This window comes from Nelumbo lutea, chromosome 3, assembly GCF_056320005.1.
Source record: "Nelumbo lutea isolate HS-2025 chromosome 3, American lotus-T2T, whole genome shotgun sequence".
Classification (NCBI taxonomy): Eukaryota; Viridiplantae; Streptophyta; class Magnoliopsida; order Proteales; family Nelumbonaceae; genus Nelumbo; species Nelumbo lutea.
This window is the reverse complement of record NC_142686.1, coordinates 89,956,688-89,984,542: the sequence shown is the minus strand read 5'-3', so window position 1 is coordinate 89,984,542 and position 27,855 is coordinate 89,956,688. Positions and strand designations below refer to the sequence as shown.

Here is a 27,855-nt window from a genome sequence, read left to right as displayed (position 1 = left end):
CAATTTAAAGTGAAGGATGTAGGGCCTTTATGCTACTTCATTGGAAATGAAGTTGCCCGCTCTTAGCAAGGTATCTTCATTTCTCAAAGTACACCTTGGATCTTCTAAAGGATAGAGGAAAACTAGGAGAAAAACCCACTAACACCCCTATAGATGTCAATCACAAACTTGGGGGACTGTAGTGAGCCTTTAAAAGATCCAAAGGCAATACCAAAGACTTGTGGGCAGGCTTCTCTATTTATCTATTACTAGGCCCAACGTTACATATGTCGTGGATGTCCTCAATCAGTTAATGCATGCACCCAATGGAGCAAACCTAGAGGGAGAAAACAGGGTTCTCAGATACTTAAAGAAATCCCCAGGACAAGCCTTCTCTTTAAGAAGCATGGACATATGAGGGTAGAGGCGGAATATAGGGCCATGTCACATGGAGTTACTGAAATACTGTGGACAAAAAACCTATTGGGTGAATTGGGCTTTCACTTTGATGATCCTATGTCACTCTTTTGTGACAATATAGCTGGCTATCAATATTGCAGCCAATCCAGTTCTCCATGATAGAAACAAGTACAATGAGGTAGACAAACATTTTCCTGTCTTGTCTTCTCTCTTCTCTCTTCTTTCTACCTGACTAGAATCAACTGCCAACCTAATACAACCCTCTTTTATCCAAACAACCCTAGAGGACTCCAGCTACATATTTGATCAGATTAATATACTCTATTAGAAAATAATCTACTATTACAATTACTAAAATAATTTGCAAATCATCAATCAAATGGTTAAAAGTTATATTAATCTTTTCCATATTAGACAAATGACAAATATGAACTCTACTTGCAAGGTTAAAACAACAAATCTATTTTAAAAAATTTGATTGCTACAGTGTAAACTATTGAAAATGAGTCCCACAAAGAAAAAAAATCATATGAAAAGTTATATGGTTTAAGAATAATTGCTACAACACAAATATGGAAACAGAATGCGACAGCTGACAATTTGAAAGGGGATTGAACCTGGCCTTCATTGGAGAATCTGGCTACCATAGTCAGCATTGAATTTCTCGTAGCGATGAGCATGGAGATGAGCCGATGGTCTGGTGTTCTTCAAAGCAATCTCAATGTCGTCTTGTGTGACTGGACCAACCTTTGGCAACTCTGAGATCCACAAATAAAAATGTTCCAGATATCATTATTACATCTCTATGAAACACTGCACATGTCATGGACCATATACCATTTAGCTATGCAGAAGTAAACTCACAAAAAAGGAAAGAAAATGGAAAGGTAAAATAGATGCTAAGAGTTACAGATTTCACAGATGTGAACTGAAAAGAGCATTATCTTAAGTGCAATTATATCCTATCTGAATAAAACTGATAGAGCTTTGTTTGATTAATTTAAGTTCACTGCATTAGATATGTTCAATCTACAAAAATAGATCATCCAGTTATATACCTTCCTCAGGCACCACTTCTTGCCTGTCCTCCAATTGTATCATTAACCGTCTCAGTGGCTGCATTGCAGCCTCTTTGCAGACTAATCGGATATCTGAACCAGAATAGCCTTCTGTCCTCTCCACCAGCAAATCATATGACAACTCGTCTTCACCAACCACTGATGGCAAGAGTTCTTCAAACATTGCTCTTCTTGCTTCTGGTTCCGGAAGAGGTACAAGGATCTTGTTTTTTATAAAGTCAATGGAGAACTTTGTATACATAGTAAATGTATAGGATCATCATCCATATCCCAACTATATGGTAAATATATAGGATAGTATAGATAAATGCATAGACATACATGAATGGTTAAATACATAGAGCTCTATACTTGCAAGATCAGAAGATCTACTCCCAACCCTATGCTTAAGTGACTATCAGCTGAGTGTGTAGAAAGTAGGAAAGAGGGAGTAGACCATAGTCCTACCGCATCTGGTTACTGCATCCATCCATGATGGACTAGCTAATCAGCCATCCTGTCCCTTCTTTATCTTAGTACAAGATGTAATTATCAAGAGGAAAAAAAAAAGACATCAAGACATTTTAGTTTTCCATTACAATAATAATTTGCTGACAGAAGTTTTAATTGTGACACCATGAAGTGGCTAATTAAAAGGATACACGTTTCTCCAGACGCCGGAGCATAGCTGCATCTAGTTCCCAAGGAAGATTTGTTGCAGCCAAAACAAAAACAAGTTCATCTGTCCGCATCAAACCATCCATCTGCCCAAGTCATCAAATTTGAGAAAACAAATACAAACTATACTGAACTTCATGTCTAAAATACTAACATGATAAAGAAAAAATACTGATTTTACTTGTTAAGAAAGAAGTATTGCTAAAATAAGAGGTAAGAGATGTAATTGAATAATAATAATAATATGACATAAAAAGAAAAAGGTAATCAAAGAAGAACAAAAAAGAGAAAAGTAGTAGGTAGTTCACGGTTCATCCACAAACAGATAAGTCTAATCACTATCATCTAGAGAATAATTTTTTAATTGTATGCAAGCACAGAACAACAGCTTCAGTGGCTCCAAGGTATATTAGTATTATATTAACAGGATACAATGGGCAAAGAGGCAACACTACAATGAAAATTTTATGTTCAACTTAATGTAACGCAGCATTGGATTTTAGTAAGACTATCTAGTATGATTTCAGTGAAAGAAAACAGGAAGTTTTTTGTCACTTACTCTAAATATGGCATATAGCATCTGGTTGTTAAGGTTCTGCATCTAGGGCTGTCAATGGACTCTGACAGTCTGAACCCCAATCCAACATTCAGTCTTACTAGTTTGGATTTGGTTCTTAGAACCTGCATCTGTTATTAAACAGTTGCAGATTTCACCACATTCAATCCAATTATGACTAAAATTTGTTATATATTTATAATTATACATAACTATATAAAGTTTGTAATTAATAATTTTAAATATTTTATATTTATATAGATTTATTATATGTGTAAGTTAAATTATATATTGAATTTTGGATCAGATTCCAATTGAAATGTGGCTGGACCCAAATCCAAATCCAACCCAATTACAGCCATAACTGCATTTTGGACTCAAAGTATAAAAGGATATTCTGTGATACAAGGATAATTGTACATGCCTAGTATACTGGTATCATATCCAATACTTATCGGATAAAATAGTGGAAACTGCATGGATAATTCTAGATTTACTCTATAGCATTAACATTTTTAAAATATGTAGAGTACTGGGGGGAGGGGGGGCTGGCATTACTTCGTGTATTGTGTGAAAAAAAAATGCCAAAGGTAGGACCATACCCAGTCTGCCCCATCCAAGACTAAAGATTGCTGGGACCAACATTGTGTAATGGTCTTTTTGGTCTTCTTTGGTATGCTTTAACAAATTACACTACAAAAATATCTGCACATGTTAGAAGGTAATTAAATTTGGTAAGACATAAGTCTTGAGAAATGACTTGTATATGTATGTATGTATTACATACACATGTTAGATGGGATACCTGTACCCACATCCATGTCCAGAATTTTTGGACATGTCCATGTCCATATCTGGGCATCATAGAGGGTTTGCCATGTAGGTGGCTAAGATGAAAGATTTCTTATATGCAAGGGAAAATAGGTAATAAGTCTCTAATATCTCGAGTTTCAAGGCATGAGTTTGGTATTTGGAATTCGTTTATTTGTTGTGAACCAGAAAACGCCTCTAGGACTTATAATATTATTGGAATTTTCCAGTTCAGGGAATTTCCTCCAGTAAGTTTACTATTTTCAAGAATAATTCCTTTACAGTACATGGTTAACAATAAAAAGAACTTCAGGAATAATGAATTCTTAACATTATCTTCTTTCAGGAATAGAAGGAACTGCCATGGATGCCTAATGAGCAACTTTTACTTTCACAATGCCCCAGACTTGTAAAACTTTAATCTAAAAATCAGGTGCTTATCACCAAATGAACTTACTAGCTTTTTCTCTAAATAAAGAAATGTCTCTCAACCTGTACTTGGCATCAGCATTGATTTTTTTACGGTTTCATGAACTTGAGAAAATAGAAATCACCTGAATCAGTAGTTCAGTTTTCAAGCGGCGGCTTGCTTCATGTTCACTGCGCCCTTCACCTCGTTGACTAATGATTGCATCAATCTCATCAAGAAATATGGTTGATGGTGCATGATGCCTAGCAAGCTCAAAAAGAACTTTCACCAACTTCTCTGAATCACCTGCAATGTTGCATAAAAGTGAAGTTACATCTCCATTGCATAACATCAAAATTGCATGTTGAGTAGTATCTGTATTCATATCCATTTTTGGACATCACGTTGAGTGATATCTAGTATAATAAGTTAATGAGAATAATGTCTAACATTTTCTAAATACCAATACACATTTTTCATAGTGATTATAGACTATAGAGTTTTCATCACTCAGATGTTAACCAAAATATTTCATGATTTCCACAATATAGCTGTTACTTCTAATAGCAACTCTCCAATAGGTAGCCGGATAAGGATGTAAGAGGGATGTATGTAACTCGTATCTACATTTCAGGAAGGTGACAAGGTGAGGTTCATCAGGCAAAGAAGATTAGAGATCTTAAGAAGGTGGTCGACAAGGATGTCCAAGTTAGTAAGAGTTTGGGTTTGTTCTTTTAGGATGGAGAGTAACTTCTGTAGATGAATGATTGTTGGGTGCTATTTATCAAAAAAAAATGATTGTTGGGTGCTGGTTTGTTTTTCTTTTAGGAGATTTAGAATGATATGGTAGGATAGTGTCAATTCAAAAGTAGTTATTTCATGGGCAAATTGCAATATTGGTACTCTTTTGACTCTTGAACATGTGATAAGAGAAATGCAAAAGATTGCGAAGGACATAGAGGCTGAATTTAAGTGGGTTAGAAGAAGTGCTAACTGCAAATGGGTTAGCTGATTCCCTAATCAAATAAGGGGCTATGAGGCAGAAATTGTTTTAGGCTTCTATGTGATTTGAGTTTGAAAGTTGGGATTGGCATTCTTGTCACCAAGTTGTACCTACTTCTCTAATCAAGCCTAATAAAAATAAAATATATTTTCTGCTGATAAAAAAAAATATGGTGGGGTTTCATGAGTTTGGGTGTGCTGTCTGTGGCTTTGATTGTTTTTCCTGTATTTCCTGAGCTTTTGTCCTGGTTACCAATGTCTAGGCATGCAACTCAGGTTGGCCCAAGCTAGCATCTTACGCTGCTTCAGGCTCAGGCCTTCAGGCCAGTCCATTGAAATTTTGACAAAATCCCAACTCGAGCCTACTCAAGTTGCACCCCCACATGATGTCCCTTCATTTTCTTTAGAATAGAGAATAGGGATCTGAATGTTGTCTGTTTGGGAGTGGTTTTTTCAGTAGTCAGAAAGGTGCCAGATGGTTTTGGCTTTGGGTGTTTGGATTTGCTTTAGTGCCTTTTATTTTTTATTTTTTTACAGGTTTGTAGGGTTTTCTATTGAGTGCTTGGGCTGTAAGGCCTGGGTACAGATTGTATACCTTATTTATTTCAATGAACTTCTTACTAAAAGACACTCTCCAATAGGCCTAGAATGAAGCTTCTTGATGCCTTTTTTATCAATAACTTCAAGCTTTCAGTAAATTTAAGAAGATGGTATAGTACAATGAGTAAGAATACAACATAAAGTCATTGAGAGAAAAAAACTCTTATCTCGCCCCAAAACACAGACCCCTTGCTTGGCTGAAGTATTTGCAAAGAAATTAGAACTGCGCTTACACCAATTTAAGTATACCTCCATGTTTCTTGTTAGCCACTAGAATTTTTTCTTCTATTGCATATCACATCTTCATTTCCTCACTTTGAAGCCAATTTACAACCAATTGAGTCCCCTTCCATTATTAACTTCCTTATGTTCAAGTCCCTTGCCCTTTGCACTCCCCATCATTGCTGAAACCTCCACTCTAAGAGAGTCTCCCCCTTCCCTGCTGGTCCTGAATGTAAAGCACAATTGTTTCCCCTCTTCATCCCTAAATACACCTCCAATTCCTGATAGTCCTGGGTTCCCCATGCTACTACCATCAAATTTGAGTTTGGCAAACCATGTTTCTAGTGGAGACCAAGTATGAATAATAATAGTCTTGTTTGAAGCAGAAATCACCACTTCCTTCCAATTTCTGAGAATGTCATCAGTTGTAACATTAGAAAAGATGTAACACCACTACCATAAAATTTGATCTTTGCATTCTAGTCCGTTTGCTTCTTGTGCTCCCTCTGTCTACCCAGGTACAACTGTAAATTCGTTTTTAGTGGCTGACTTGTGTTTTGTGCCTGAAACAGGTGCACCAACAGCCCACCCACAAACAAAAGACTGCACAGAGAAAAGTTTAGAGGGAATATGAAAGTGAAGGCGAACAAAATCTGGAATATGATTTGCACAGAATTTGAGATTTTGCAACGGAAGGAAGATACAGTGGAGAAGAATGGCCAACATGAAAGTGAAGGAACTAAGTTAATTTCAGAAAGTGAGAAGGGGGAGCAAAAGGCTGAGAAACTGAGGAGGGGGGGAAGAAGAGATGAAAAATGATACTAGGGAGAATGAAGGTAAATAGGAAAAGAAAAAGAAAAAGAGAACAGGTGCGGAAAGGTTAATCTCTGATGTTGAGGGAGACTTGGAGTTTTGGGGGTCCTCTTCAGTTGCTCTCATGAAAATCATTAGCTGGAACTTGAGAGGCTTAGGAAGTGTGAGGAAGAGGAGGGTGATTAAGGATTTACTAAAAAGGGAAAAGCCTGAAATTGTGATGTTGCAAGAAACATAACTATCAGAATCGGATGAAAGGTGGATTAGGAGCTTTTGGAGATCTAGGAATATAGGTTGGACCTCGTCTCCCTCATGGAGAGCCTCAGGGGGACCGGGGAATCATCACTCTTTTGAATTTTCAGTCTCAATCATAGTTTTCAAGGCGCCAAGGCGAGGCTAGGTGACAGGGGGGCACCTTGTCGCCTAGTCACCCCTAGGCAATGGATTTTTTTATGTAGAAAACATAGAACCTAGGGTAGTTCCCTAGGTACCAGAACCATATTTCCTTAATAAATTATTCATAATTTTCATAAGAAAAGTATAGAGTTCATGTTAAAGTATAGAAATCAACATATTCATGAGAAAAATGAAGGAAAAGAAAATTCAAAAAATATAGGGGTTGAACCCTTACTCTTGTTATAGGAAAAGAAGAACAGAAAATGTGTAGTAGTAGTAGTAGTTAGTGAAGGTAGAGTTCGTGAAGAGTGGCAAGCAGATTTCTAAAAGGGAGCTAAAGAGACTTCAATGGGATTTGAAAGAGCAAAAGACAACAAAGCCTAGGGCGGATAAGGGAAAATCAGTGATCAGAGCTCAATGAAATTGTTAAGTTGAAACGTTAGAGGGTTGGGAGGCTAAATAAAAAGAAGTTTGGTAAAAGAATCACTGAGAAGAGAAAACCCAGATATAGTCATTCTCCAAGAAACAAAAAAAGAAGTGGACAGGAAGAGCTTCTGAGAGCAATTTAGGAGTTCCATGGAAAGAAATGGGTTGTTCTTCCTGCTGTAGGCACTTCAGGGGGAATTATCATTGCTTGGAATGAAGAGGAGGTCTCGGGCACTGAAATTGACAAAGGAGAGTTCTCAATCTCAGTTCTTTTCACCAATAACAATGATGGCTTTAACTGGATTTTGACTGGAGTATACGGACCAAACACTCCAACAGATAGGCAATGACTCTGGGAAGAGTTGGATGCTCTACATGAATTTGAGGATATCCCTTGGGTAGTAGGAGGAGACTTTAATGTCACAAGATTCTCTAAAGAAAACTCCAACAGAAGAAAAGTAACTAGAAGCATGAGGGACTTCTCCAGTTTTATCTCAAGACATAACCTCTGTGATCTCCCCCTCCACAATGGCCAGTTCACTTGGTCAAATCAGCAAGAAAACCCAACAAGCTGCAGACTAGACAGGTTTCTGGTAACTTCAGATTGGATGGAAAAATTCCCAAATCTCCTCCAAGAAATCAGACCTCGCTGCATCTCAGATCATTGGCCTCTAGTCCTGACAACAGATACGGTCAAGAAATGTAAACCCCCCTTTAGACTGGAGAAAATGTGGACGTTACATAAAGACTTTCACTAAAAGATAGCTTCCTGATGGGAGGAATGTAAAGCTGAAGGCTCGGCTGGGCATAGATTGCTGCAAAAATTGAAATTCCTGAAAAGAAAACTGAAAGCTTGGGGGAAAAAAGAATTTAAATTTGCAGAGGAAAAAAGTGCCATCCTTTTGGAGTTGGAAGATCTGGATAACAAGGAACAATCAGGAGTTCTGGACAAAGATAGAAGGAGGAGGAGAGATGATTTAAGGAATCTTCGGGAAAAGGTAATCAGAAAAGAAGAAATCTTCTAGAGGCAAAGGTCAAGAGTCAAATGGTTAAAGGAACGTGATAATAACACAAAATTTTTCCACAGCTACGCGATGGGAAGGTGTAGAAAGAACCTTATCTCAAAAATCAAGGTGGACCAGAGGGAAGTGGAAGATGCTGAAGAAATCACAGAAGCATTTCTTAATCACTTCAAAAATCTCTACTCCAAGGGAAGTGGTAGGAAGTTATGGACGGACTCTAGCAGAAGATAAGAGAGAATGGCTCGAAATGGATTTTGAGGAGCAAGAAATAAGAGAAGCAGTTTTCGAGATGAATGGAGATAGAGCCCCAGGCCCAATGGCTTCCCCATCTTTTTTCAGATATGCTGGGAAATCGTAAGGGTGGATCTTTTGGAGGTCTTTAAGGAATTCCACTCCATGGCAGTTATAAACAAAGGAAATAACTCTACATTTATCTGCCTAATCCCAAAGAAAAATGGTGTCATGGAAGTGAAATACTTCAGACCAATAAGTCTAGTAGGGAGTGTGTACAAAATCCTAGCAAAGGTCCTAGCAAAAAGATTTAGAGAGGTCTTAAAAGTGCTGGTCTCTCCAAATCAGTTTGCATTCGTGAAAGGAAGACAACTTGTAGACAGCATCCTAATTGCAAATGAAGTTGTTGAAGATAGAAGAAAGAGTGGAAGGAAGGGCTTTCTTGTGAAGCTAGATTTGGAAAAAGCTTACGACAAAGTAGACTGGGACTGCCTCCTCCAAATTCTCAATCTTGATCAATGGAGAGCCCAAAGGTTACATTAAAGCAAGTAGGGGTCTTCAACAGTGCTGTCCTCTCTCCCCTTTCCTTTTCACTTTGGTAATGGATATCTTTAGCCAGCTCATGGAAAAAGCCAAAATCCTAAACTTAATAAGGGGTTTGAGGTAGGAAGAGATGCCATAAATATCTCCCACCTCCTATTTGCAGATGATGTCATTCGGTTCCTAGAAGCAGATTTGGAGAACATCAGAAGTATGAAAAGAGTGCTTCAATGCTTTGAATTAGTCTACGGGTTGACGGTTAATTACTCAAAGAGCAGCCTAGCAACTATAAACCAAATTGAAGATTCTCTTCTGGGAAGTTTCAAGGAAACACTGAATTGCCAAGTGGAAAACTTTTCCCTTTCTTATTTGGGATTGCCCCTTAGTGGGAATCCAAAATGTCCAAACTTTTGGGAGCCAGTGGTGGAAAAATGTGAAAAGAAATTAGCTACTTGGAAACGTTGCTATCTCTCAAAAGGAGGCACCCTTATAAAGGCTTCTCTTGCAAACATGCCTGTCTATTTCCTTTCAGTATTTCAGATCCCAACCAAAATCAAATCACAGATCGAGAAGCTCCAAAGAGACTTCCTATGGGAAGGTGGAAATGATAGAAAAAGGCATCTAGTAAATTGGAGTCAGGTTTGCAAGACAAAAGAGGCTGGAGGGTTGGGAATCGGACACCTAAAAGAAAAGAACAATGCCCTATTCGGAAAATGGCTGTGGAGATTCCCCATTGATTCAAACTCCCTATGGGCAGTTATCATCACTAGCAAGTATGGGTTAAATGCCAACGGTTGGGACTGCAATCTCCGCTCAAACCGGCTAGTCTCCTCAGCCCCTTGGAAAGGTATCACCTCTGTTAGAGTTAGCCAAATAAGGGTAGATTAGTCATCTCACCTTGGTTAAGTTATGAGCTTATGTGGCAGTCTTATTAGAGGTTCTCTGTCCCATACTTAAGTAGGGGCAGTTTAGTCCTTGTACATTTAATTAGAAGCCTAATCACTATTAAGAGGTCGACTGATAGGGTTTAGCTATCAAGTTCGACAGTTCTTTCATCTTCTTCTTCTTCTCTTCTCTTTCCTCTTCTCCTTACTGGTTCGGACTACAGTAGCTACAGTAGCTACAGTAGCTACAGTGAAAACATGGTATCAGAGCGTGACAACTTCAGTTCGTGACCTGTTTCAGTTTGTGACAACTTCAGTTCGTGCTTCAGTTCTCTCCTTTTCTTCTCTGGGCTGTCAATGGAGAAAAGTGATTCGTCCCAGGCCTGAAACATCACAGTTTTTTTCTGGTGCACAGAACCTTCTTTCCTAAGAAAACAACTTCAGCAGTGAATGGTTGGCTGAAGCTCTCTAACGAAGGTTGGTTCTCTCTCCTCTGTGTGCTGTTAGTATTTCTGGGTTGAAAATCTTCAAGAACTTGAGAGGACTAATCAGAACCTAGAAAACTAAGTTGGTTGTTGCCCTGGTTCTTGGAAAAATCCCAAGAACAGGCTGTGTTTACAGTGACCAAATGGTGTAAGGGCTGCTACTGTAGGTGGCCGAATGGTGCAAGGTGTAATGCAATGGTACTAATTGAGTTTTTTTTGTTGGTCTTGTGGTGCCCTCTTAAAAGCGTTAAAACAGGTCTGTATTGTGTGTGACAGCTATGGCTGTGTGGTGGTGCTTGTAATGCACGAACTCATGACAGCAGCAGTGGTGTGACAGCTAGTTGAGTTTTTGTTGAGTAGTTGTGGTGGTGAAACTCTTGACAGCAGTAGTGGTGTGACAGCTAGTTGAGTTTTTGTTGAGTAGTTGTAAATGAGTTTACATGTGGTTAGTAAGTGCTGAGTTAATGTCGGTGTAGTCTGTGTTTTTTTTTTTTTTTTTGTGAAATCAGTAGTGGTGTGGATAAGAACAAAGGCGTGTGTATCTATCATTGTGTTTAGGGACTGCTGTAGGTTCTGGAACATCAAACTCTTGACAATAGCACTTAGTTGGTGATTGGGAATTCAGATTAGAGGCAGCATTGAAAGAGTATCATGGCAGCAATGGGAGATGGCTGTAGTGATCAGAAACCTAGTGTGGTGGTTTCCTCTGACTATCTAAGTGTACAGATGACCTCAATTAAACTGAATGGTGAGAACTATGTTCCATGGGCCAAGTCGGTGGAAGTTTTTCTCAAGGCAAAGAGAAAAGTGAAGCATGTGAAAGAAGATAAACCACCGGCTGACTCTCCAGGGTTTGATGATTGGGAACAGGAGGATGCTCAAATCATGACATGGCTATGGAACAGTATGGAACCCAAAATAAGTGCCAACTTCATGTTCTTAGATACAGCTAAGGACATATGGGAACATGCCAAGAAATTGTATTCTAGGCAAGATAATACTACAAGGGTATATCAGCTCTATCAGGAGTACTTTGGTCTGCAACAAGGAAATAAAACCCTAGAAGAGTACTATGACAGTATGAAGAACCTCAGAAATGAACTCAATGTCTATCATCCTCTCACTCCAGATGTTAAAGTTCAGCAACAACAGAGGGAACAACTAGATGTCACAAGGTTCTTAGTGGGGTTGAAATCAGAGTATGAACCAGTTAGAGCCCAAATATTGGGGGGCTCTACCCTTCCTACTCTTGAGGAAGTGTTTGCTCGGCTCCGCAGGATTTCTTTGGGACAGATAGAGAATCCCACACAGTCTGATAGATCAGCTTTTGTAACAGCCAGAGGAGGTGGACGTGGTACGAAAGGGGGAGGACATGCCTCCCGAGGAGGTCGTGGTGGTTCCATATTTGGCCGTGGTGGTGGTCGTGACTCAGGGGGAGGTCGTGGCAAAGAAAAAGGCAGCTCTACAAGGAAGTGTACCCACTGTGGCAGGGAAGGACATTCTGTAAATTTCTGTTATGATCTTCATGGCCGCCCTCCCTCTAAATGGGCCAATCATGCTATTGCTGGTGGGGTTGATGTCAGTGATAATCAACAGGTAGACCTAACTCCTTCCACATCTACATCTGTTTCCGGAAGGGAGATGGTGAGTGTACCGCGTGATGAGTATGAGCGGTTCCTTCAGTCCACTTCACAACACACTACTGCTACTCTTGCCCACTCAGGTATAGCTTGTCTGTCATCTAAAACCTCTCCTTGGATTATTGACTTTGGAGCCTCTGATCACATGACCGACTCCAGGTGTGTTCTCTTCTCTCTCTGAAACTTCCACATCTCAAACTGTTACCCTTGCCAATGGTTCCTCCTCTCCCATCTGTGGTGTTGGCAATGTTGACATGACTTCTCTTTCTTTATCATCTGTTCTATATGTTCCTAAGTTTCCATTCAATCTTATGTCTGTTAGTAAATTAACCAAGACTCTTAACTGCTCTGTTACTTTTTTCCCTTCCTCTTGTGTTTTTCAGGATCTCAGGACGGGGAAGAAGATTGGTGGGGGGCATGAAGCTGGTGGATTGTATTACCTTGACGGTGGTGGATCGTCAGTTGCACTTCAGACTTCACTCACTCCTCTACAGTGGCATTGTCAACTGGGACATCCTTCTCTCAAGGCACTCAAGATACTAGTTCCGTCTTTGAGTCATTTGTCAGTGTTACAGTGTGAGTCGTGTCAGTTTGGGAAACATTGTCGTGTTTCCTTCAGTCCTAGAGCTGAAAGTCGTATGCTGAGTTCTTTTGCTTTGGTTCATTCAGATGTTTGGGGCCCGTCAAAATAGAGTCTTATAATGGTTACAAGTATTTTGTCACTTTTATTGATGATTGTTCAAGAATGACGTGGATTTATTTAATGAAAGAAATGAGTGAATTATTTTCCATTTTTCAAAAATTCCATGCTGAAATACGTACACAATTTGGTGTTCCAATCAAAGTTCTTCGTTCAGATAATGGTCGTGAATATTTTCTAACTTCCTTTCAACAGTATTTAGAACAGCATGGCATCATTCATCAAACTTCTTGTGCATCCACTCCTCAACAAAATGGGGTGGCTGAACGGAAGAGCCATCATCTCCTTGAAACAGCTCGGTCTATTCTTCATCATATGAGTGTTCCTAAACGGTTTTGGAGTGATGTTGTACTTACTGCGTGTTTCCTCATTAATCGGATGCCCTCCTTTATTCTTCATGGTCGGTATCCCTTCTCTATCTTGTTTCCCACCTTGTCTCCCTTTTCATTAACACCTCATATCTTTGGCTGTGTGTGCTTTGTTCATAATCTGAGTCCTGGAATAGACAAGTTGGATGCACGCTCCATTAAGTGTCTTTCTTAGCTACTCTCGGACTCAAAAAGGGTACAAGTGTTACAATCCCATTACTCGGAAGTGCTATGTCTGTCCTGATGTCACCTTTTTTGAGTCTGTTCCCTTCTTCTCAGGAACTGAAGCATCTTCGTCTCCACCTTTACTTCCTCTTCCTCTTCCGGCCAGTGATCCCGTTCCGGGTGTTCCTATTGGAGTTGACTCGTCATCTCATCCAGTGCAAATCCCTACTGAACGACCACCAATTCGGCAAGTGTATACACGTCGAACAACACCGGCCCCTCCTCCAACTTCTACCTTGTCCGTGGATCTTGTCGTTGCTCCTGTTGCTGAACCTTCAGGACTTGACCTACCCATTGCCTTACGGAAAGGTAAACGTAGTTCTACTCTCCATCCCATTTCCAATTTTGTTTCAGTATCTCGCCTTTCCGCCTCACATCGCCAGTTTGTTTCACTATTGTCATCTATTTCCATACCTAACAATGTCCAAGAGGCTCTTAGTTCACCTGGGTGGAGGCAGGCAATGGAGGAGGAACTCTCTGCTCTTCAACATACTCACACGTGGGAGCTCACTACTCTTCCCCCTGGTAAGCATGTTGTGGGTTGTAAATGGGTGTATACTGTTAAATACTTGCCAGATGGTAGTGTGGAGCGTCTGAAAGCCAGACTTGTTGCTAAAGGGTATTCACAGTTGTATGGAGTGGACTATATGGAGACCTTCTCTCCAGTGGCTAAGATTAGCTCTGTCCGTGTGTTAATTTCCCTTGCAGTTATGTATGATTGGCCCTTATTTCAACTTGACATAAAAAATGCCTTCCTTCATGGTGACCTTATAGAGGAGGTAAATATGGAGCAACCACATGGGCTTGTTGCTCAGGGGGAGGCTGGTAAGGTGTGCAGACTGAAAAAAGGCAATTTATGGGTTGAAACAATCGCCCCGTGCTTGGTTCGGGAAGTTTAGTGAAGTGGTGAAGAATTTTGGAATGAAACAATGCCAGGTTGATCACTCAGTGTTCAGCTATGACTCAGAAGCTGAAAAGATTTTATTAGTGGTCTATGTGGATGATATTGTCATAACTGGCAGTGACAAATTGGGGATCAACAAACTCAAGGTCTTTCTGCAAAATCATTTTCAAACAAAAGACCTTGGGACATTGAAGTATTTCTTGGGTATAGAAGTTGCTAGATCAAGACAAGGTGTAAACCTGTGCCAAAGAAAATATGTTCTCGATCTATTGGACGAAACAGGACTGTTAGGTGCAAAACCGGCTGAGACTCCTATGGAACCAAATGTTAAGTTGGGTGGTGATACAGGGGGAATATTTGATGATCCTGGAAGGTATAGACGACTAGTGGGGAAGCTGAACTATTTGACTATCACGAGACCAGACATCTCCTTTGCAGTCAGTGTGGTGAGCCAATTTATGCAAAACCCTCGTATATCTCACTGGGATGCAGTTCTTAGAATTGTAAGATATTTGAAGGGAGCTCCAGGTCGTGGGCTATTGTATAAACTAGGAGGAAAACTTGAAGTAGTTGGGTACACGGATGCAGATTGGGCGGGCTCTGTGTCTGATAGAAGATCTACTACAGGTTACTGCACATTTCTTGGAGGAAATCTTGTGACGTGGAAGAGTAAAAAGCAGACGGTCGTGGCTAGAAGCAGTGCTGAAGCCGAATACAGAGCCATGGCACACACTACATGTGAATTAGTGTGGTTGAAGAATCTCCTACAAGAAATCGGGTTCCACATGGATAAACCTATGAAGTTGTACTGTGACAATCAAGCTGCGCTCCATATCTCATCCAACCCTGTTTTTCATGAGAGAACAAAGCACATAGAGATTGATTGCCACTTTGTGAGGGAGAAGGTTCTTACTAGAGAGATAAGCACAGAACATGTAAGCTCAGGTGATCAGTGGGCAAATTTGTTTACAAAAGCCTTAAGCTCAGGGAGAGTGAACCATATATGTAACAAGCTGGGATTATATGATATATATTCTCCAGCTTGAGGGGGAGTGTTAGAGTTAGCCGAATAAGGGTAGATTAGTCATCTCACCTTGGTTAACTTATGAGCTTATGTGGCAGTCTTATTAGAGGTTCTTTGTCCCATACTTAAGTAGGGGCAGTTTAGTCCTTGTACATTTAATTAGAAGCCTAATCACTATTAAGAGGTCGACTGATAGGGTTTAGCTATCAAGTTCGACAGTTCTTTCATCTTCTTCTTTTCTCTTTCCTCTTCTCCTTACTGGTTCGGACTACTGTAGCTATAGTAGCTACAGTAGCTACAGTGAAAGCAACCTCCATTCATAACCTCTTCTTTTCTTTCACAAGATTTAGGGTGGGTAATGGAAATAGAATAAAATTCTGGACTGATCTGTGGTGGAGTGGTTCCACCTTGGCAGACTCCTATCCTAGGATTTACAGCCTTACCCTAAACAATGATGCAACCATTTCTCAGTGCCTCCCCTATTCCTCCAATGAAAGCAACATTAACTTGTGCCTCAGAGACCCTTAAGGGAACCGGAGATAAGCGAGTTATCTGACCTCCTCCTCTCCCTCAAAGAAGTTTACATTTCCCCAAACTCCCAAGATTCCCGAATCTGGAAACCACACCCAGGAGGTGAGTTCTCGTCGAAGACTTTTTTCGAAGCTCATATAGCAGAAAACCGAGACTGGTTTCCCCTTCAAGAAAATCTGGTGCAAGCTTGTCCCCTCAAGAGTGAGTTTCTTCGTATGGGAGGCGTGTCTGAATCGAGTTAATACTTGTGAGTTACTTCAGAAGAACCTTGGAAGGCTTTATATCTCCCCCCATGTTTGTATCCTCTGTCTTTGTGAGGGTGAGACAGCTGATCACCTCTTCATACACTGCCAGGTAACCAGAAACATTTGAAACTACTTCCTTCAGCTAGCTGGGTATAGTTGGGTGGCTGCCAACCACCTTCAGGATTGGATTTCTCAATGGGGCATGGAAGAGGCCTGAGCAAGAGAGGGAAGGCTTACTGGCTGATAGTGCTTCAAGCAGTATTCTGGGGAATCTGAGAGGAAAAGAACAATTGTCTGTTTGAAAATAAGGCAAAATCTAAAGGTGAGCTGCTCAATCACATTGTTTATCACTGTAATCAGTGGGCTTCCAGCTTAAAAGAATTCAAAGGAGTCGATATCAACAACCTCAACAGGAATGTGGTCCACTTTCTGCACTCCACCTCCTCACACCCCTAGAGTCCCCTCAACAAGAAGGGCAAGAACTTGGACTCTAAATTTTGATGGCAGTGCCCTGGGTAACCCTGGAGTTTCCGGTATAGGGGGAATCCTAATAGATGAAAATGGACTCGTTTGCTGGGTTTACAGTGGACCGATTGGATTAGCTGACTCTGCAAAGGCCGAATTATTAGCAGCCCTTACAGGGATTCGCCTAGTCAGCAAACTGGGTATTCAGAACTTCTCCATTGAAGGCAACTCAGTAAACACCATAAAATGGTTAGGACAACAGGAAGCTGGACCGTGGAGACTTAGTCACTTCTTATCAGAGGCAAGAGATCTATTGGCTCTTATGAATTCTTCTCTGTACTGGATTCCAAGGGAGCTAAATGCTACTGCAGATGGTTTAGCAAAACTAGGTGCCAATCTGGAGTCCTTGTATTGTGACAAATTTCCTCCTTGTATTGAAGTAATGAAACTATCTTTATTCATCAAAAATCATTAGAAAAGATTTCTAGAGACTTGAGCCAGTGGGCCACCCTAACCATTATCGTTTCAATTAATCCTTCCTTGCCTCTTTCCTTTTCCAAAAATATCCTTGAATTCCTTTCTTCCCAGATTGTCCATAATCTTGCTGCTCTAGTGCATCTCCACATTAGCCTTCCCCACTTATTTGCCCACGAAAAGGAAGTTGGAGCAAAAAGGCTTTGCACATCAGTGGGAGGAGCCTACTTGCACCCAAACAAAGAGAGAAACCATTCCCAAAGGGGTAAGACTTCATTGATGGCCTTCCAAGGAGATGCTTGATTTGCCCTTGCCAATGCTCCAGCATCCCATTCATTATCCAAGAACCCATGAATACTCACAATCACCCTTGCCCATAACTTATCTCTCTCTTGAGGCATTTTCCACAACCACTTCCTTAACAAAGCAGTTTTCCTCCTTTGTACATTCCCCATTCCCAATCCCCCTTTATTTTTATCCCTACAAACCACTTCCAAGTTCCCACAAAAAATCGCTTATTATCTTCTCTAATCTCCTTTCCACACCTACTGGGATCTTGAACATTGACAAGTAATAGACCAGTAGGTTTGAAAAGATAGATTTTATCAAGGTTATCCTTCAACCTAAGGATAGATACCTTTTTTCTAACAGAGCAGTGTTCTCATCTGTATGTTCCCTATTCTCACTCCCCCTTTATTTTTATCCCTACAAACCACTTGCCACCTTATCCTATGGTCCCTCTTACCTTCCCTTGGCTCCCACAAAAAAATCTCTTGATGTCTTTTCTTCTTTTTTCAATAAAACTATCCTAATTATACAGATAAAAGGGAGCTTCCAATCCGTCCCTTCTTTTTTCCTTATATTACCATTTTCTTTCTTTCATCTTTTCTTCCCTAAAACAGGGGCTACTCCCCTTCTCTTCTTCTTGAGAATGAAATATTTTTCATCAGTAACTGTAGAAATTTATTAATTTATAAACAGAATTATGTAATATGTACAATATAATATCAAACTCCAGAATTTAGGGACCTACCATGGATATTTGTTCATACCATTTGATTAAGATTATATTACATATCATTTGTCCCTACCATGGATAATCCCAAAGCACATATGGGATATGCTAATCCCTAGTTTGGCTATGCCATCTACCAAGCAATTACTAGATCTCTAAACCCAGCTTAAGGTAGCCCCCAATTCCCTAACAAGAGTCATGATTCCTTTCATTATGCATATATACTTACTTCCATGGTCCTTCACTCCCATTTCTAAGTCATCCAACAACAACAGCTCAGGAATCTCCTTCCACTTAGAGGTGCAAGTCAGACAGACTAGACTGGGTTTTAGCTCAACCTAAGAGTTCGGCCTAAAATCGAAGCCTGGGGTCAAGCCCAAACAAGCCCAGCCCAGATTAAAACTTAATGCACTCAGGTTGGACTTAGGCACAGGCCAGATTAAACCATACATATATGCATATATGCATACATGCATACATATACCCATACACGTATACCAATTTCTAGTGTGGGTATATGTATGCATGTATGCATACAATATACATACATGCAAATATTTGTCTATATATGCATATATTACTGTACATGTATATAATTGGGCCAGGCTCAGATTGGGATATGGGCATAGGCCCGAGCCCAGCCTAAAAAATTAAAATGCCCAAACTTGTGGGCCCAGGCCTAGCCTGAGGATCAAAAATCCCAAAGGTTAGGACCATACCCAGTCTAGGACCATACTTTTGTATGTCAAGTATTTATCAATTTTTTTTCCAAAGTTGTGCCTTGCTTTTCTGACTATTTGCCCCACCTTGCACCTTGTGCCTTGGGCATTAAAAGGCCTTGGCAGTTGGCACCTTTCTTTCGCCTCTCACTTTAAAACACTGTCTTCAACCAGGTTCCCATCTAGGACGGAGGGTGGCACACTGTAATACTCTCTTCATTCTACATCTTTATGTGCATACTACTTAAATAACTTTTTTGACCATTCATCACAAAAAGAGGAAAAATAATGTCAAAAGGGATTGTAGCATACCGCGCCATTTGCTAACAACAGATGAAGCTGAAATATTGAAAAATGTGGTTTTACACTCGGTTGCAACAGCCTTGGCCAGCATAGTCTGCAAATGTGAAGAATAATTCAATTATTATGCTGTCCTATCGGACTACATAATTCAATAAGCAATTAGTCATACTTAATAATAAGGAAAAGATTTGACTTCCCTCTGTTCACATGAGTTTATATGACCTCATATAGCCACTGTTCACAAGGTTTGAGGAAAATACCCCAGTTCAATGCATATTCAGAATCTGTACTGGCTAGAGATTATTAACCTATTCCCAAATTTCCCAACCAATAAGATATGGTGATTCGATAAGAACTTAACTTTTCTCATTAATTCAAGGCTTCAGGTTAGGCCAGTATAGATGAAAATCATGAAGGAAAATTTTTAGACAGGAATGGAAATGCCTCCTTTGTATGACTATTATGATCAGCTAATTCAGTAGCTAATTTTCTGTCTGGGAAGAAGTCCATAGATTTGAGGTAGTGTGGGGGTCCAGCCTTGCTTGCTAGTCAGTAGTCAGTGAGGATCTTTTACATAAGGTGGGGAATTAGGTGAAGGAAAGGAAAGAGTCAATTGGCTGACCACTGGCCATGGTAAAACTATTCCCTTTTTTTATTTCATTTAGGAGTGTATATGCACTATCTTTCTTCTTTGACCACTAATTTTTTTCTCAAGTATGAATAAAACATGCATGCTCAGTTGACTGTTCATCATCATCATCCAAGCTTTATTCCAACTATATGGGGTCAGCTATATGAATCTTGTTTTGCCAGTCCATTCTGTTTAATGCCATAGAACATAGCTGGCTTTACAACTATTTTATAGAATTTTCCTTGTGATCTAAGCAGACCTGCATGATCTGTTACTTATTATAAAAAAATGAAAAAAAATTATGAAAGGGCAACTCCCTAACCTCTATTCTGTTATAAGATAATTGTTTCCTTTGGGAATTGGGTCAGTGCTAAAAGCCATTTTACTTTCATCAAGATTTCAACTAAAATATATCTCTCTTCCTAGAAAGGCCTGGAAATAGTATTTCTATATATTGTGCTATTGAAGCACATTCTAGGACAGCAAGGGAAAAGAAGGGAAAGAAGGGAAAGAAAAAACAAAAAGATCAGAAGTGGAGAGATTAATTTCAGATATTGAATTTAGTGGGAGAAGGAAGAGGAGGAAAGCACCTAAATAGTGAGTTGGAATGTAAGGGGGCTTGGGAGTTCTAGGAAAAGAAGTATAAAGGGCATAGTAAGAAGAGAAAAGCCTGACGTTGTGATGATACAGAAAAATTGCCAGCGCTAGACAGAAGATGGGCAAGAAGTGTGTGGAAATCAAGAGGTGTGAGCTGGATTCCAGCTCCCTCTTGGGGTGCTTCGGGGGGGAATAACAACCTTTTGGAAAGATGTGGTGGAAGTTTTGGAGGAATTGATAGGCAATTTTTCAGATTCTATGAAATTTAGAAACATGGGAGGATGGAGCAGTTTGGGTATTAACCAATGTATATGGGCCCAACAGATGTAGAGAGAGAAATGAGTTACGGGATGAGTTTTATGCAATTCATGGTTTGTGGGAGGGACCTTGGTGTTTGGGTGAGGATTTCAATGTAACTAGATCCACAAGGGAATTAAATAATCCTCAACAGACCATCATCACCAGTATGAGGAAGCTCAATAACATTATCAATAATTGCCAATTAAAGGAATCTCCCTTGTTGCAAACCATGTTTACGTTATCTAACTTCCAGGAAAACCCAACCTGCTCCAAACTGGACAGATTTCTCTTCAATGAAGGGTGGGAGAATCTTTGGAGGGGTCTGGTGACAAAAGACCTACCTAGAGTTACCTATGATTATTGTCCTATTATGCTAGGCAAGGAACCTTTAGGTGGTGCATCAAGGCCTTTTAGATTTGAGAATGTAGCTGACACACACGGACTTTATATATAAGGTTGGAGAATGGTGGTAAGAGGAGTTGAGGGGTGTGAAGTGGAAAGGAGTCTGGTTCCACAAGAAACTGAAAATGTTGACGTGCAAAATAAAAGACTGGAACAAAGATCATTTTGGGAGACTAGAGGAGCAGAAAACCACCTTACTTTCTTGTATTAAGGAATTGGACGAGAAGGAATCCCAAAGAATCATGAATGAGCAGGAGAGAGTTAAGGTGGAAGCTGAAGGAGTTGGAAAGTGTCCTCTAATAGAGAGGAAATTTCCTGGAGGCAAAAGTCTAGGAATAAATGGATTAAGGAAGGAGATGGAAATACCAAATATTTTCATGCAATAGCTAATGGGAGGAGGAAAATTTGTGGCTAAACTAGGCTGGAGGAGAGCCACTTGAGCTAGCTAGAAAGGAATTTTAAGGAAGAGAAAATAAAACAAGTGGTCTTTTCTATGGATAGATCACAAGCCCTAGGACCAGATGGTTTCACCATGGCTTTCTATCGGGATTGTTGGGAAATAGTTAAGGAGGACTTTCAGTATTCAAGGAATTTGAAAAAGACATATAATCAACCCTGGAGCTAATGCCACTTTCCTAGATCTTATTCCTAAAAAGATTGATGCTAAGCAACCTAAAGATTACAGGCCCATTAGTTTGGTGACTAGCATTTACAAAATTTTGGCAAAGGTGTTATCTTTGAGGATGTTTTACCCAAGGTTCAAAATATCAATACAGGCCAATACCCCAGTAGGGGCGTATTGGCCTGTATCTTTGGTCACCTTTTTATTTTTTTTTCTTTGAAACTGGTTCAGAGAGGTCAATTTAAGGCTGGTTTACCCCCTGAACTAGACCAAACCCCAAAACTCCCCCTGTAGGGGCATATCAAGAAGCCCCTGATACGATATGTATCGGTCGATATGTCCCGATACGTTGCGATTTTTTTGTCCTTGGTTTTACCCTCTCTCATTAGCCAAGCTCAAGGAGCTTTTGTACAAGACAGGAAAATTATTAATCAAATACTAATAGCAAATGAGTGTGTGGTATGAGGAGATCTAGGAGTCGAGGTTTTGCTTGTAAATTGGACCTTGAGAAGGGGTGTATGATTTGGTGGACTAGAGTTTTCTCTTAGAGGTGCTTAGGATCTGTGGCTTCAAGAAAAGATTGTGTAACTGGATCTCGGGATGCCTCACTTCAGTTCATTACTCTATGCTAGTCAATGGAGTACTTTTTTTCAGACAAGGTGATCCACTCTTTACACTAGTGGCAGATGTGCTTAGTAGATGGATTTCCAAAGAAGATTGGGAGGAGGTAATAAGTGGCTGGAAGATCGATAGAAGTAGTGTTTCAATGACTCATCTTCAATTTGGAGATGATATTATCATTTTTTGTGAGGAAAGCAATCTAAGGATAGTGAGAAACCTTAAGGATCTAATAATTGGTTTTGAGAGTGCCTCCAACCTTAAAGTCAACTTTGAAAAGCATTGTGTGGTAGGTGTCAATTTGGAAGATAGTGAGGTTGAGTCCATTGCAGCTTTGCTTGGAATGCTCTAATGCCTCCTAGCCCTTGACTTATTTGGGTTTACCTTCGGGTGGGAATCCTAAGGAAAGTAGTTTGTGGAATCCAGATGTGGACAAATTTGAAAAAACATTGGCAACATGGAAAATAATTACATTTCCTTGGGGGAAAGGGTAACTTTCACTAGGGATACACTTACCAATCTTTCGGTGTATTTCCTTTCTGTTTTCAGGATCCCCTCTAAGAAGGCTAGAAATTTGGAAAAGTTGATGAGGGATTTTTTGTGGGAACCAGGGGGTAAAAAAAGGACCATTTACTTAGTTGGGCCTTGGGCGATAGTTAGTCGCGGCAAAGAGGGAGGAGGGCTAGGTTTAGGAATTTGGTTCTTAAAAGTGAAGCCTTATTGGGGAAGTGGTAGTGGAGATGACCAGTGGAGAGAGAGTTTGTGTGGCATAGGGTGGTGGTTAGTATTCATGGTTTTTCTAATTTGGGCTAGGATGCTGAAGTATCTCGTAGGGCTACACTATCAATTATTTGGAATGCAATACATGGCATTCTTTCCAAATTTCTCCAATTTGTAAGGTATGATGTTTGTCTTGGTGACCTAGTTCTTTTCTGGGAAGATAGTTGGGTGGGTAATTTACCTCTCAAAGATATTTTCCCCTCTCTTTACTTTCTTTCCCTTTTATAAAAAAGAGCTTATTTCCTCTTTTCTCTCCCCTTCTGTCCTCCCTCTTTCTTTGAATTAGGATTTTGGATTCCATAGAGGCTTGCAGGAGGCTGAATTTCCTTGTGCCACTGTGTTGCTTTCTTCTCTTGGCAATGTTTGTTTAGACCCTTCTTTTGATGAGAGTGTGGGCCCCTACTTCTCAAGGCTCTTTTACTTGTGCTTCCTTTTTTGAATCCCTATGTTCTAGTGATGTTACTAAGTCTTTCCCAATACAAGAAGTTTGGACTAAGTCTATTCCCCCCACCCAAAATTGTTGTTTTTTTGTTGAGAGGTGTACCATGGTAAAATTAATACCTTGAAAAACTATCAAAAGAAGAGGCCTTTTTTGTGTTTATCCCCAAACTGGTGTATCTTGTGCAAAAGTGCAAAACCCAAAAGAAGAGGCCTTTGTTTGATTGTAAGTGGAATCTTCCATCAGAAGTAAAACTGTTGTTTAGCCTGTCTACCTTTGCTTGGCCAACAAAAAGAGGGAGATGCATGTATAGATGCATCACAGCAGCCACGCTTTGGTCTATTTGGGAATAAAGGAATGCTAGAATCTTTCATGACAACGAGAGGACTCTTTCAGTAGTGAAGGAGTATATTTTCACTAGAGCTATACACTGGTTGATAACCCTAGACTCCTTTATTCCCTTTTCCTTTGTTGACTTATGGAGAAGTTGGGCTGAATAGCTAATATATCCTCTAAGAAAAATAAATCTGTAGCAGTTTGGGCACCTCCTCCTAAAAGTTTTATTAAATTGAATTTTGATGGAAACAGTCAAGGCAATCCGGGATTGTCAAGCATTGGAGGGGTCTTGAGAACTGAGGAGAGCAAACTCTTATCACTGTTGTCAGGCCCGGTGGGAGTAGGTGATTCTACAAGAGATGAGTTGCTGGCTGCAGTACAAGGAATTCAGATTGCCAACCAACTTGGCAATCTGTAGCAGTTTGGGCACCTCCTCCAAAAGGTTTTATTAAATTGAAATTTGAAGGAAAAAGTCAAGGCAATCCGGGATTGTCAAGCATTGGAGGGGTCTTGAGAACTGAGGGAGCAAACTCTTATCAATGTTTTCAGGTCTGGTGGGAGTAGGTGATTCTACAAGGGGTGGGGTATGAGTTGCTGGCTGCAGTACAAGGAATTCAGATTGCCAACCAACTTGGGGTGGAGAAATTACTGATTGAAGGAGACTCTAAGGTGATTGTGGGTTGGTTGCTGAACCCAGATTCAGTTATTTGAAGCTATAGGGGTCTCATAAAAAAAGTAAATGGTTAACAAGATACACTACAATTAGAGTCCAATGGGTGGGTAGGTCAGCAAATGCTTTAGCAGACTCTCTTGCCAAACAAAGCATATCTAGGGAAGAGCTGTTTTGGACAAGTTTGTAACTTTTTTCTTGCTTTTCTGTAATGTTTGGGAGAGACTGCACGTGGCGCCTCATGCATGTAACAGCTTATCTTCTTTGGTAAATGAAATTATCTTTCAATTATCAAAAGAAAAAAACATTTTATATTTTACAAGCAAATAAAAGAAACTCTACTTCCTAGTTATGTTGCATTTTCTTGGATAAAAGCAACTCTTGCCAAATTTATTACGTATCAATCTTTGACATTCCACTGGATTCAGATAGAATGTTTGCTTATTTCCCATTTTCTCTTACACATTGCATGAAATTATTTGGTATTGCATATTATGAATCTATCTCTTCCCTCAAAAATGTCAATGTGGAAATTATGAAGTTGCATACTTCCTAGTACATTTGACATATAATCACAATTATCCCCAGCACAACCATTATGAACATATGATGCAATTAAGCTAGTAAAATATGATACAACTAACAGTATGTTATAAAAATGATTCATTTTCTTTGTAACATTCAGAAAAGAACCTTTGCAGAAATATGCCCAAGTTTCCAGGTTTTGCAAACTAAAACCCATATGTTGGGTTCTGATGCTAGTAGCCGAGGCAATGCAACACAGCATGCAGGTAATGGACGAAGTTACAACGCAAAAGATACGTTAATGCAGTAAATTAATAGACTGATAAATTTATAAACTGATTTGCTATATCCCGAATGCACTGTTATATAAGGATCCATGGAGAAAATGTTTACCGTATATCTGTAAATATAATGGATCTGGATGACAGTAAATATCAAATAAAATATGAACATACACATATAACAAGGAAACAGTGATTTCTTCTGGTTAAATAAGAATCCTGGGCTAACGGCATGCACACCTTGTGCTTGGTAGTGCTAGTGGTAAAAGAGAAATGCTGAGAGTCAAATAGTATAAGGCATTCCTGTTGCATAGTAGCTACAACATTGTAGATCTTTCTTTCTCTACAATAAATACAATTTATTTCAGAAGACATATTTTTTTTGCTAATTGATACTTCAAAAGGCACAATTAAAAGGACAAATAGGAACTCTATACTATACCTGAAGCATTCATAACTTATTGGAAAATGCAAAGAGAAAAAATCAACAAGTATTAGAAATATCAACCAACATAAAAATAAAGAATTGCATAACAGACCTTTCCTGTTCCTGGGGGCCCAAAAAGCAGGATACCTTTCCACGGTGATAGAAGACCAGTAAAGTACCTAAAATACACATAAATAAGGTTTTGAGATTAATTTCAGAATTTGAAATGAAGACTTCAATTTCATCTTATAATTGGGTTTGCTACATTTGTACATGATTTTGGACTAAAGTTAAAAGATGATGAGCAACTTAAGAAATTTATAATTGTAGACTTCCATATGGGCTTATAGGGATGAAATGAAGAAGTTCAAATGGCTAACCAGCACCATGACCTTAATACAATGGATCAGAAAATTAGTTAATGGGATGGGGGACACACTAGCCAAGCAAGGGGTTAAATCATTTGTATTGAGCTCAGTTGTAGTTTAGTCTTTATATTTGTATTTTTTGGGTGGGGGTGCACCTTGCACCTCTCTAAGGGATGCTTGACCTTTGGGCTTGGCTACTTTCGTTGTTTGGGAGTAGTTGGAGTCCACCAGCAGAAGTTTGCATGCTCTTCAACCATTCTACTTTCTTTTGGCCTACGAAAAGAGGGAGACTTATGTGGACATGTCACACGCTGCCCTGATTTGGACTCTTTGGGAAGAAAGGAATGCTAAAATCTTTCAAGAAAAGGAAAGGAGCAGTCAGGATTTGAAAAACTGTGTGGTGATTAGGGCAATACTTTGGCTGAAGAATTTGGAAATCTTTCATCAGTTCTCTTTTAATGATCTTTGGAAAAATTGGTCAGCAGTAGCGAGGTGTTCACCCCTAAAGGACAAATCAAATACAAGCTGGTCTCCTCCATCTGAAGGCTCACTGAAGCTGAACTTCGGTGGAAGTAGCATGGGTAATCCAGGATTATCCGGAATGAGGAGTGTTTTGAGAAATGAGAAGGGAGAGATTCTGTTGTTCTACTTAGGTCCTTTAGGAGTTGGGGACTCTATCAGGGCAGAGCTATTAGCTTCTGTACAAGGGGTGCAATTTGCAAACCAGCTGGAGGTACAGCACCTAATAATTGAAGGGGATTCAAAAGTGGTGGTGGGCTGGTTGAAAAATCCTGATGATGCTATATGGCGCTACAAAAATGAAATGAAGAAATTCAGTTGGTTGACAAGGAATATGTTGGTCTCTGTACAGTGGGTGGGGAGATCAGCAAATACTCTGTCAAATGTGTTAGCCAAGTATGGGATAAATAGGGAAGAATTGTTTTGGGCTCAGCTGTGATTCTTGAATTTCTTTCCTAGTTTACTTGTAAGATTCAAGGAGGGGCTGCAGCCTACACCTCTCCTTGGGATGTTGCATGAATTCACAACTCTAAATCTCAAGACTCAATGTCTCATGGCTCTCTACAATGGGTCCCATCCAACCTGGCGAATCGTCTCTCACCAAATAGGCGCAACCCGAGATACCTGAAGCCTAGTGATTTGAACAGAACAGGGTTTGAAGATTGGTTGAGTGAACAAAACAGCAGTGACGATTCTGATAGAGACGAAACTGTAAGTTTGGGAAGTCTGTTTCCGAAAAGCAATAATGATTTACTTGAAATAGAAAGTTTGCATACAGAGCTGTTGTTTTTAGAGGAAGAGATTGAAGAGGCAGGTGGCGGGAAAACTAGAAATGGCAAAGAAAATGGTCCTAAAGTTGTGAAAACTCCTCTTCAGGAATTGATTCTTTCACTATGTCTACTTCACAACTTTGTCCAAAAAGGGGAAAGGCTTTAAAACCATTTGTCGCCTATCAACAACTCAATTCCAGTGATTCTAGTCCCACTCCCGTCTTACCAGGTATGGGTGTCAATTCTTTTTTAGGTACTGACTTGTGTGCTATGCCTGTAACAAATATTCCAGCTTCCCATCCAAGAGGTTCTGATGCAAGAGAGAGGGTGATAGTGGAAGGAGGAGAGAGGGTGATGGAAGGAAGTAGTAAGGAGGAGGTGAACAGAATTTGGGAATTGATTTGTACAATGATGGAGGAACTAAAA

The 27,855-nt window shown here is 39.8% G+C and overlaps 1 protein-coding gene across 6 annotated transcripts in view; it reads right to left on the bottom strand.

Annotated features, from left to right (window-relative positions):
• Positions 1-759: 759 nt before the first annotated feature.
• The window catches only part of LOC148866690 (uncharacterized), a 39,282-nt gene continuing 12,186 nt past the window's right edge, over positions 760-27,855 (bottom strand). For 3 of the 6 annotated variants that reach the window (XM_088981351.1, XM_088981352.1, XM_088981354.1), the window contains exons 6-11: positions 25,885-25,951; positions 19,154-19,238; positions 4,056-4,216; positions 2,120-2,221; positions 1,458-1,707; positions 760-1,157 (exon numbers count right to left, since the gene is read on the bottom strand). In XM_088981351.1, coding sequence (XP_088837477.1) covers positions 1,024-1,157; positions 1,458-1,707; positions 2,120-2,221; positions 4,056-4,216; positions 19,154-19,238; positions 25,885-25,951 — 799 coding nt within the window. In that variant the 3' untranslated portion in view covers positions 760-1,023. The remainder of the gene's footprint in view (positions 1,158-1,457; positions 1,708-2,119; positions 2,222-4,055; positions 4,217-19,153; positions 19,239-25,884; positions 25,952-27,855) is intronic. The other 3 variants (XM_088981353.1, XM_088981357.1, XM_088981356.1) reach the window with 1 other exon arrangement.